The 13,272-nt window shown below is 39.6% G+C and overlaps 1 protein-coding gene across 2 annotated transcripts in view; it reads left to right on the top strand.

The window, feature by feature from the left end:
- The window catches only part of LOC139420113 (1-phosphatidylinositol 4,5-bisphosphate phosphodiesterase delta-1-like), a 94,880-nt gene that overhangs the window by 54,095 nt on the left and 27,513 nt on the right, over positions 1 to 13,272 (top strand). For both annotated transcript variants that reach the window (XM_071169842.1, XM_071169841.1), the window contains 4 exons: positions 9,386 to 9,614; positions 9,801 to 9,930; positions 10,913 to 11,141; positions 11,840 to 12,041. In XM_071169842.1, the coding sequence (XP_071025943.1) occupies positions 9,386 to 9,614; positions 9,801 to 9,930; positions 10,913 to 11,141; positions 11,840 to 12,041 (790 nt within the window). The remainder of the gene's footprint in view (positions 1 to 9,385; positions 9,615 to 9,800; positions 9,931 to 10,912; positions 11,142 to 11,839; positions 12,042 to 13,272) is intronic.

The following is a 13,272-nucleotide window of genomic DNA, read 5'->3' as shown; positions in this document are numbered from 1 at the left end:
TAACTTCTTTGTTGTATTTTCTCCCCAGTCCCTTAACTTCTTTGTTGTATTTTCTCCCCAGTCCCTTAACTTCTTTGTTGTATTTTCTCCCCAGTCCCTTAACTTCTTTGTTGTATTTTCTCCCCAGTCCCTTAACTTCTTTGTTGTATTTTCTCCCCAGTCCCTTTACTTCTTTGTTGTATTTTCTCCCCAGTCCCTTAACGTCTTTGTTGTATTTTCTCCCCAGTCCCTTAACGTCTTTGTTGTATTTTCTCCCCAGTCCCTTTACTTCTTTGTTGTATTTTCTCCCCAGTCCCTTAACTTCTTTGTTGTATTTTCTCCCCAGTCCCTTAACTTCTTTGTTGTATTTTCTCCCCAGTCCCTTAACTTCTTTGTTGTATTTTCTCCCCAGTCCCTTAACTTCTTTGTTGTATTTTCTCCCCAGTCCCTTAACTTCTTTGTTGTATTTTCTCCCCAGTCCCTTAACTTCTTTGTTGTATTTTCTCCCCAGTCCCTTTACTTCTTTGTTGTATTTTCTCCCCAGTCCCTTAACTTCTTTGTTGTATTTTCTCCCCAGTCCCTTAACTTCTTTGTTGTATTTTCTCCCCAGTCCCTTAACTTCTTTGTTGTATTTTCTCCCCAGTCCCTTAACTTCTTTGTTGTATTTTCTCCCCAGTCCCTTAACTTCTTTGTTGTATTTTCTCCCCAGTCCCTTAACTTCTTTGTTGTATTTTCTCCCCAGTCCCTTAACTTCTTTGTTGTATTTTCTCCCCAGTCCCTTAACTTCTTTGTTGTATTTTCTCCCCAGTCCCTTAACTTCTTTGTTGTATTTTCTCCCCAGTCCCTTAACTTCTTTGTTGTATTTTCTCCCCAGTCCCTTAACTTCTTTGTTGTATTTTCTCCCCAGTCCCTTAACTTCTTTGTTGTATTTTCTCCCCAGTCCCTTAACTTCTTTGTTGTATTTTCTCCCCAGTCCCTTAACTTCTTTGTTGTATTTTCTCCCCAGTCCCTTTACTTCTTTGTTGTATTTTCTCCCCAGTCCCTTAACTTCTTTGTTGTATTTTCTCCCCAGTCCCTTAACTTCTTTGTTGTATTTTCTCCCCAGTCCCTTAACTTCTTTGTTGTATTTTCTCCCCAGTCCCTTTACTTCTTTGTTGTATTTTCTCCCCAGTCCCTTAACTTCTTTGTTGTATTTTCTCCCCAGTCCCTTAACGTCTTTGTTGTATTTTCTCCCCAGTCCCTTAACTTCTTTGTTGTATTTTCTCCCCAGTCCCTTAACTTCTTTGTTGTATTTTCTCCCCAGTCCCTTAACTTCTTTGTTGTATTTTCTCCCCAGTCCCTTAACTTCTTTGTTGTATTTTCTCCCCAGTCCCTTAACTTCTTTGTTGTATTTTCTCCCCAGTCCCTTTACTTCTTTGTTGTATTTTCTCCCCAGTCCCTTAACTTCTTTGTTGTATTTTCTCTTCTTCTTTGCTCCACAAAAGATGACAGAGAAAACTTTACCGATGTCTAGATTAAACTAGATTAAAGAATGAATTATATCGATCTATTACATTGTTAAGGTTTTATATAGTCATCTAGGGCAACATATAATGACGGAAGAGAAGTTACATTTATCTACTTATAGACAAGCTGACTAAAAATAGCCTACCAAAATGTTGGAAATTATAAGCAGAAAGATGTCATAACAGGCAACAACAAAATCCTGCACAGTCTTTGACAGTAGCCTATAGCACATGTTCTATATTAGTGGGTTAGGGTTGGGTGCGGGCCTCAGATTTTCACTTCATCACATCTAGTTTTTTCTTGTGTCAATCATCCACCAGACACAGAATAACTCTAAGGGGAAGTTAACATAGTGAACATAGAATAACTCTAAGGGGAAGTTAACATAGTAAACACAGACATGGTTTGGCTTCCTTTCCCATTCACTCCTATCTTTGGTTGCACCACAGAGTGTTTGGATGTTCCTGTTCCACAGAAAGGCTTGATAATTATCAAGGGAGTGAATGTGGTCAGGACCACACAGTATACTTTTTCTCTCCCTGAATTTCATCTGGTATTTAAGGAATGTGTGATGACTTGGACACTGTTCTGTCTCTGAAAATGGAATTAACAACTACTGGTCCAAACTCAAAGTACTGTATATTCTCCGGCCACAACTTTCTGTTTGCTGTGTGTGTGTGTTTGGCTGACTGCTCGTGTGTGAAACAACAGCTTATCTTCTGCTGAGTACTTCTGTGGTATTAGTTCATCCAGCAGTCAGTTAGTCAGCTGAGTGAGTCTCAAGTCTCCAGGACTAGGACCTGTCCACATAAACGTATTCATTATGATATAAAGGCCAAACTGATCCTAGATCATCACTCCTGCTCTGTGATGCTTTGTGGATAAGGGCCCTGGACACTGAACATCCTGATACCTCTCAGTGTTCCTGTGTTCAGACATAATGTAGACCTCTGCAGAAAGAGACCCCAGGCTTCTACATATGCTGATAAATTATCATGTTATCCAGTTAAACATGACACACAGAGACAAACATCTATTCTGTGAGAGGTCCCTCTGCCTCCACCAGCACCTAGTATGGTCAGATTGTGATTGTAAACCAGTATCAATGTATAGTCAGATTGTGAACCAGTATCAATGTATGGTCAGGTAGGGTTGTATCTGATTGTTCATACCGTTTCTTTACGGGAAGTGCCTTGTGGTGCACTATAAAAAAACTATTTAGGCAACAGGGATATTGATCTAGAAGGGTATTGAATGTCTCTGCCGTAACCTAGAAGCTTGATCTTGACATCTAGCCACTTAGCTAGCAAGTTGCCAAGCCAAATGCATAGTTGGGGCCAAGAGCTGAATATCATTTATTTGACACATCTTAGATTTCTTAGAGTTATACTTAACAAATAGTTCTAAACACTGGTGTAGCACCAGAGCATGTGAGTGGAGTTGAGCTGTTGGATATCCGCTCATGGCTCATGGAGTGGTGCTTTCCTAAAAACCTCTCCACACTCACAGGAAAAACAACTGCAGCTCCAAATTCGCTCCATTCAGAAAATTCACAATTTAACCAACACCCATCTATAATCTGTGACTTCCTGGACCTACCAATAGTTTTTAAAGATTTGAAACAAAACCATATAGATTTGAATGAAAAGTAGTTGAATAAACATGAAAAGGTGAATGTATGACATTGACATTTCAAACAGGCTAAATAGCCTATAAACACTCTAAACAGGTCAGCAGCCAGGCTGGAGCCTAAGAAGGAATGAAAATGAATGATTTAGGCTATAGTGCATTTGGAAAGTATTCACACTCATTGACTTTTTGCACATTTTGATATGTTACAGCCTTATTCTAAAATGGATTACATTGTGTTTTTCCCTCATCAATCTACACACAATACCCCATAATGACAAAGCAAAAACAGTTGTTTTTTTGATACTGCTGCTGACACTACTGCTACTGACACTACTGTTACTGCAAATACTGCTACTACAACAACTACTAATACCACTACTACTACTACTGCTACTACTAATACTACTGCTATTACTACTACTAATACTGGTGCTACTACTATTAATGCTGCTTCTACAACTACTACTACTGCTGCTACTGCTACTACTAATACTTCAACTACTACTACTAGTACTACTACTGCTTCCAATACTACTGGTGCTACTGCTACAACTACTGCTACTACTACCACCACCACTACTACTACTACTACTACTACTACTACTACTACTACTACTACTACTACTACTGCTGACACTACTTCTACTGATACTACTACTACTACTGCTTCTACTACTACTACTACTGCTGACACTACTTCTACTGATACTACTACTACTACTACTACTACTACTGCTTCTACTACTACTACTACTACTGCTGCTTCTACTACTACTACTACTACTACTACTGCTACTACTACTACTGCTACTACTACTACTGCTGCTGCTGCTGACACTACTTCTACTGCTACTATTACTGCTACTACTACTGCTACTCTTACTGCTAATATTGCACCAACTACTTCTACTACCACTACTACTACAACTACTGCTACTTCTGCTGTACTACTGCTAATACTAATACTACTTATGCTAATACTGCTACTCTACTGCTACTACTACTCCTACCACTACTACTCCTGCTACAACTACTACTACTATTGCTATCACCGCTACTACTACTTCTGCTACTGCTACTGATACTACAACTACTACAGCTACTACTACTAATCTTGCTACTACTACTGCTGCTACCACTACTACTCCTGCTACAACTACTACTGCTACTACTACTATTGCTATCACCGCTACTACTGCTTCTGCTACTGCTACTGATACTACAACTACTACAACTAATCTTTCTACTACTACTGCTGCTACTACTACGTCTTCTTCTGCTACTAATACTACTACTACTGCTACTACTGCTGTACTACTGCTACTAATAATACTACTACTGCTAATACTACTACTACTACTGCTGCTACTACTGCTACTACTACTGCTGACACTACTACTACTGATGATACTACTTCTGCTTCTATTACTGCTACTACAGCTAGTGCAACTGCAACTGCTACTACCACTACTACTACTACAGTGCTATTTCTGCTACTACTACTACTAGTACTACTGCTACAACTACTACTACAACTACTACTGCTACTACTTCTGCTATCACTACTTCTACTTCTGCTGCTACCACTACTACTACTACTACTACTACTGCTACTACTACTGCTTCCAGTACTGCTACAACAACAACTACGACTGATTCTACTGCTACTGCTACTGCTACTACCACTACTACTACTACTACTACTGCTACTACTACTGCTTCCAGTACTGCTACAACAACAACTACGACTGATTCTACTGCTACTGCTACTACTACTACTACTGCTACCAGTACTGCAACTGCTACAACAACTACTACTACGGATTCTACTGCTACTGCTACTGCTACTTCTACTACTACTACTACTACTGCTACTAGTACTGCTACTGATACTGCTACAACAACTACTGCTACTGATTCTGCTGCTACTACTACTGCTGCTACTAATACTACTACTACTGCTACTGCTACTAATACTACTACTACTGCTACTGCTACAACAACTACTACTACTGATTCTACTGCTACTGCTACTACTGCTACCAGTACTGCGACAACAACTACTACTACTGATTCTACTACTACTACTACTACTCCAACTGCTACTACTTCTACTCCTACTACTACTGCTACTACTACTGCTACCACACCTGCTACTACTACTACTACCACTGCTACTACTCCTACTACTTCCACTACTGCTACTATTAATACTACTACGACTACTACTACTGCTTCCACTACTACTAGTGCTACTGCTACTGCTACTACTACCACTACTACTACTGCTACCATTGCTATACTACTGCTGCTACTACTACCACTACTACTGCTACTACTGCTGCTACTACTGATGACACTACTTCTGCCTCTACTACTACCACTTCTGCTACTACAGTGCTATTACTGCTACTACTACTACTAATATTACTGCTACTTCTCCTGCTAGTAGTACTACTGCTACTGCTACTACTACTGCTCCTGCTACTACTGCTACTACTCTTATTACTACTACGACTGCTGCTGCTACTGATACTACTGCTGTTACTGCTACTGTTACTGCTTCTGCTACTACAACTGCTACTACTACTACTACTACTACTCCTGCTACTACTACCACCACCACTACTACTACTACTACTACTACTACTACTACTACTACTACTACTACTACTACTACTACTACTACTGCTGACACTACTTCTACTGATACTACTACTACTACTGCTTCTACTACTACTACTACTGCTGACACTACTTCTACTGATACTACTACTACTACTACTACTACTACTGCTTCTACTACTACTACTACTACTGCTGCTTCTACTACTACTACTACTACTACTACTGCTACTACTACTACTGCTACTACTACTACTGCTGCTGCTGCTGACACTACTTCTACTGCTACTATTACTGCTACTACTACTGCTACTCTTACTGCTAATATTGCACCAACTACTTCTACTACCACTACTACTACAACTACTGCTACTTCTGCTGTACTACTGCTAATACTAATACTACTTATGCTAATACTGCTACTCTACTGCTACTACTACTCCTACCACTACTACTCCTGCTACAACTACTACTACTATTGCTATCACCGCTACTACTACTTCTGCTACTGCTACTGATACTACAACTACTACAGCTACTACTACTAATCTTGCTACTACTACTGCTGCTACCACTACTACTCCTGCTACAACTACTACTGCTACTACTACTATTGCTATCACCGCTACTACTGCTTCTGCTACTGCTACTGATACTACAACTACTACAACTAATCTTTCTACTACTACTGCTGCTACTACTACGTCTTCTTCTGCTACTAATACTACTACTACTGCTACTACTGCTGTACTACTGCTACTAATAATACTACTACTGCTAATACTACTACTACTACTGCTGCTACTACTGCTACTACTACTGCTGACACTACTACTACTGATGATACTACTTCTGCTTCTATTACTGCTACTACAGCTAGTGCAACTGCAACTGCTACTACCACTACTACTACTACAGTGCTATTTCTGCTACTACTACTACTAGTACTACTGCTACAACTACTACTACAACTACTACTGCTACTACTTCTGCTATCACTACTTCTACTTCTGCTGCTACCACTACTACTACTACTACTACTACTGCTACTACTACTGCTTCCAGTACTGCTACAACAACAACTACGACTGATTCTACTGCTACTGCTACTGCTACTACCACTACTACTACTACTACTACTGCTACTACTACTGCTTCCAGTACTGCTACAACAACAACTACGACTGATTCTACTGCTACTGCTACTACTACTACTACTGCTACCAGTACTGCAACTGCTACAACAACTACTACTACGGATTCTACTGCTACTGCTACTGCTACTTCTACTACTACTACTACTACTGCTACTAGTACTGCTACTGATACTGCTACAACAACTACTGCTACTGATTCTGCTGCTACTACTACTGCTGCTACTAATACTACTACTACTGCTACTGCTACTAATACTACTACTACTGCTACTGCTACAACAACTACTACTACTGATTCTACTGCTACTGCTACTACTGCTACCAGTACTGCGACAACAACTACTACTACTGATTCTACTACTACTACTACTACTCCAACTGCTACTACTTCTACTCCTACTACTACTGCTACTACTACTGCTACCACACCTGCTACTACTACTACTACCACTGCTACTACTCCTACTACTTCCACTACTGCTACTATTAATACTACTACGACTACTACTACTGCTTCCACTACTACTAGTGCTACTGCTACTGCTACTACTACCACTACTACTACTGCTACCATTGCTATACTACTGCTGCTACTACTACCACTACTACTGCTACTACTGCTGCTACTACTGATGACACTACTTCTGCCTCTACTACTACCACTTCTGCTACTACAGTGCTATTACTGCTACTACTACTACTAATATTACTGCTACTTCTCCTGCTAGTAGTACTACTGCTACTGCTACTACTACTGCTCCTGCTACTACTGCTACTACTCTTATTACTACTACGACTGCTGCTGCTACTGATACTACTGCTGTTACTGCTACTGTTACTGCTTCTGCTACTACAACTGCTACTACTACTACTACTACTACTCCTGCTACTACTACTACTGCTACTACTGCTGCTTCTGCTACTACTACTCCTGCTACTACTACTACTACTACTGCTACTACTACTGCTGCTGCTGCTGACACTACTGCTATTAGTACTACTACTACTCCTGCTACTACTACTACTACTACTGCCACAACTTCTGCTACTACTACTACATCTACTACTAATACTAATACTGCTACTACTGCTGCTACTACTGCTAATACTAATACTGCTACTACTGCTGCTACTACTGCTACTACTGCTACAACTACTGCGACTATTACTACGGCTACTACTACTACACCTGTTGCTGCTGACACTACTGCCACTACTACCACTACTACTTCTACTGTTACTACTGTTGCCTGCTACTACTAATACTGTTACTACTATTACTTCTGCTACTACAACTACTGCTATTGCTACTGTCACTACTGCTGTACCACAGCTAATGCTAATAATACTACTGATACTACTACTGATACTACAACTACTACCGCTGCTACTACTACTGCTACTGCTTCAACTACTACTACTACTACTATTACTGCTACTGCTACAACTACTACTACTACTACTACTACTGCTGCATAGCTGGTCCCCTTACTATGTTATGTTGTGACAGAGTGAAAAACACCATGGTAACTACACTACATACTGGGGCTGGTCCCCTTACTATGTTATGTTGTGACAGAGTGAAAAACACCATGGTAACTACACTACATACTGGGGCTGGTCCCCTTACTATGTTATGTTGTGACAGAGTGAAAAACACCATGTAAATACACATTAAGTCACACTGTGCAGGCCCTATTCATATTTCAGAGCAACCTCAGAGAGTTCAACTGTGCAGCAAGGCAGTTAAGTGAGTTCACGTTGGCTTGGAAGTGATCTGTTTACCACAGTGTTACCCAAACCAAAAATCCATGGAATGTGTCTGGTTGGCCAAATCAAGTATTTAGTAAACAACAGTCGGATAAGAGTGTAGAGTACAGTGTAAAGTACAGTAGACACCAGGGACTAGGTCTGTCAGGGTGTGTAGGAAGGAGCTGCTTCTCACATAAACTAGAGACCGTTAAGGAAGGAAGTGTGTAGTTAGATAGGGGGCAGGGACGCACTAGATAGACAGACATGTTTTTATCTGCTGTAGGTTTGTGTGAGTTTTTATCTTTTGCACTGTTGGGTGCTGTGAGTGGCAGAAAGCCTTAGATGTCCACCGTCACATTGAAACACAGTGTTTTCCTGTAGATAGATGGGTGGAAGAGGGCCTGGCACACCCTGCCTACCCTCCTCTGTCACCCTGTCCTATCAAACCCACCCTCTCCTATATGTTTCTGTCTGGGGTAGATGCGATAAAGCCATGATTGGGACAGGCTCTGGTGACAGCCATGTCATCACATGGTTTTCTCTCGCCTGGATCTTGAGGCTCTTTGGTTTTAACCAAGGAACTATCAAATGCTCAGGTAGAGCATTGGTCCAAAAGGTTTGAATCTCCGAGCCGTCAAGGCACTTAACCATAATTGCTCCTGTGAGTGGCACTGGATAAGATTGTCTGCTAAGTAAAAAATAACATGTACTCCCCCTCTTGTCTCCCCTTTCAGTTTCCATTGATGATGTAGATTCTGTGCGTAAGGGCCGTCAGTCGGAGGGTCTTCAGAAGCACACAGAGGCCCACGTTGAGGACCGCTGTTTCTCCATCTTCTTTAAGGGCCGCAGGAGGAACCTGGACCTGGTGGCGACCTCGGTGGAGGAGGCTCGGCAGTGGGTCAATGGTCTGGAGAAGATCATCTATAAAATGAAGAAACTCAACCGCCAGCAGACGAGCGAGCAGTATCCTCTTTCGTTAAGCTGCTTGCTTTGAAAATCACAACTAATACGTTGTTTAGATACTTAGAGTAACACATCTGAAACTATTTGTTCAGCCTATGCAGTAAAGTGTATTCCCATCTATAATGTGCTTAGGTCAAAGGTTAATCTCTGTTCAGTGTTTGATCCTTCCATCTGGAAGTATTAAAGCTGGATCTTCAACTGTATGAGGAAAGCAGACAAGAACAAGGACAACATGATGACTCTGAAGGAGCTGAAACACTTCCTCCGCCAGATCAACATCGAGGTGGACGAGACCTACGCTAAATTGCTGTTTACAGTGAGTGGATATCTGTTGATGGATTTACAATGAGGCTGTTAATGACTTACAATGAGGTTGTGATGGACTTACAATGAGGTTGTGAATGACTTACAATGAGGTTGTGAATGACTTACAATGATGTTGTTAATTACTTACAATGAGGTTGTTAATGACTTACAATGAGGTTGTTAATGACTTACAATGAGGTTGTTAATGACTTACAATGAGTTTGATATAGAAGCTTACAATGAGGTTCTTAATGACTAAAAATGAGGTTGTTAATGACTAAACATTAGGTTGTTAATGACTTACAATGAGGTTGCTATAGAAGCTTACAATGAGGTTGTTAATGACTTACAATGAGGTTGTTAATGACTTACAATGAGGTTGCTATAGAAACTTACAATGAGGTTGTTAATGACTTACAATGAGGTTGTTAATGACTTACAATGAGTTTGATATAGAAGCTTACAATGAGGTTCTTAATGACTAAAAATGAGGTTGTTAATGACTAAACATTAGGTTGTTAATGACTTACAATGAGGTTGCTATAGAAGCTTACAATGAGGTTGTTAATGACTTACAATGAGGTTGTTAATGACTTACAATGAGGTTGCTATAGAAACTTACAATGAGGTTGTTAATGACTTACAATGAGGTTGTTAATGACTTACAATGAGGTTGTTAATGACTTACAATGAGGTTGTTAATGACTTACAATGAGGTTGTTAATGACTTACAATGAGGTTGTTAATGACTTACAATGAGGTTGTTAATGACTTACAATGAGGTTGTTAATGACTTACAATGAGGTTGTTAATGACTAACAATGAGGTTGTTATAGAAGATTACAACTGTAGAGGCATGATAGTTCTTAATGCAGTTATTTCATGTTCCTGTATAAATATCAGTTTCATTTAAGGTTCTGCCAGGTCTCAAAGCATTTCATGTCATCTGAGGAGGAAGTCAATGTAGTAAAGTAAATGATCTTGTCCTGTAGAAATGTGACACGTCAAACTCTGGCACCCTGGAGGGTTCTGAAATCAAACACTTCTATGACCTGTTGACTCACCGGGAGGAGATCGATGTGATCTACGAGAAGCACGCCGCCACAGGGGGGCAGATGAGCGCCCAGGATCTGCTCAACTTCCTGCTGAATGAGCAGCGTGAGGTGGCCACCTTGGAGGACGCCTTAAGACTCATAGAGAAATACGAGCTGGATGACTCAGGTGAGAGATGCTCTGTTTTTTTTATTTTACCATTATTTTACCAGGTAAGTTGACTGAGAACACATTCTAATTTACAGCAACAACCTGAGGAATAGTTACATGGGAGAGGAGAGGGATGAATGAGCCAATTGGAAGTTGGGAATGATTAAATACTCTGGCACTGACTCAATATGAGCTGGATCACTCGGGTGAGAGCTGCTCTGACACTGACTCAATATGAGCTGGATGACTCAGGTGAGAGCTGCTCTGACACTGACTCAATATGAGCTGGATGACTCAGGTGAGAGCTGCTCTGACACTGACTCAATATGAGCTGGATGACTCATGTGAGAGCTGCTCTGACACTGACTCAATATGAGCTGGATGACTCAGGTGAGAGCTGCTCTGACACTGACTCAATATGAGCTGGATGACTCAGGTGAGAGCTGCTCTGACACTGACTCAATATGAGCTGGATCACTCGGGTGAGAGCTGCTCTGACACTGACTCAATATGAGCTGGATGACGGATGCAGTATGGGATGACAAAATACAATTTTATGGTGTTCTAGGAATGTGCTAAAATAGTCCAACCTTTAATATTTCTGTCGCACTTTTCCTTTATAAACTAAATTATATATCTCTGGTAGGCCTACTCCACACGGCCACTCTATCCCCAATCCCCTAATTCATTCTGCCCCCCCACATTCCCTCCACCAGCAAAGCATATGAATCACATGACCAAAGATGGCTTCCTGATGTACCTGCAACAGGAGGAGGGGTCTATCTTCAACCCCGCCCACAAGAAGGTGTTCCAGGATATGAGCCAGCCAATCAACCACTACTTTATCAGCTCTTCCCACAACACCTACCTGATGGAAGACCAGCTCAAAGGCCCCAGCAGCACAGAGGCCTACATCAAGTAACCATGACAACCTAAACTAACCATACATTACAACCTCTAATCTAAACTAACCATACATTACAACCTCTAATGTAAACTAACCATAAATTACAGCATCTAATCTAAACTAACCATATATTACAAATTGTAATATAAACTAACCATAAATTATAACCTCTAATCTAACCTTACATTACAATTTCTAATCTAAACTAACCATACATTACAACCTCTAATGTAAACTAACCATAAATTACAGCATCTAATCTAAACTAACCATATATTACAAATTGTAATATAAACTAACCATAAATTATAACCTCTAATCTAACTTTACATTACAATTTCTAATCTAAACTAACCATCAATTACAACCACTAATCTAACCATACATTACAACCTCTAATCTAACCATACATTACAACCTCTAATCTAACCATACATTATAAACTCTAATCTAACCATACATTATAAACTCTAATCTAAACTAATCATAAATTACAACCTCTAATTTAATTTAAATTACAACCTCTAATCTAACCATACATTACAACCTCTAATCTAAACTACCCATACATTACAACATCTAACCATACATTACAATCTCTAATCTAAACAAGCCATACATTACATAATCTAATCTAACTATACATTACAACCTCTAATCTAACCATACATTACAACCTCTAATCTAAACTACCCATACATTACAACATCTAACCATACATTACAACCTCTAATCTAAACTAGCCATACATTACATCATCTAATCTAACCATACATTACAACATCTAATCTAACCATACATTACAACCTCTAATCTAACCATACATTATAGCTCTTATATAAACTAACCATATTTTACAACCTCTAATCTAACCATACATTACAACCTCTAATCTAAACTAACCATAAATTACAATCTCAAATCTATCATAATTTACAACCTCTAATATAAACTAACCATACATTACAACATCTAATCTAACCATACATTATAGCTCTTATATAAACTAACCATATTTTACAACCTCTAATCTAACCATACATTACAACATCTAATCTAACCATACATACAATCTCAAATCTACCATAATTTACAACCTCTAATCTAAACTAACCATACATTATAACCTCTAATCTAAACTAACCATAAATTACAATCTCAAATCTATCATAATTTACAACCTCTAATCTAAACTAAACATACATTATAACCTCTAATCTAAACTAACCATATTTTACAACC

This window comes from Oncorhynchus clarkii, chromosome 11, assembly GCF_045791955.1.
Source record: "Oncorhynchus clarkii lewisi isolate Uvic-CL-2024 chromosome 11, UVic_Ocla_1.0, whole genome shotgun sequence".
NCBI classification, from domain to species: domain Eukaryota; kingdom Metazoa; phylum Chordata; class Actinopteri; order Salmoniformes; family Salmonidae; genus Oncorhynchus; species Oncorhynchus clarkii.
The sequence above is the reverse complement of the archived record's forward strand: the minus strand, read 5'-3'. Positions and strand labels throughout refer to the sequence as shown.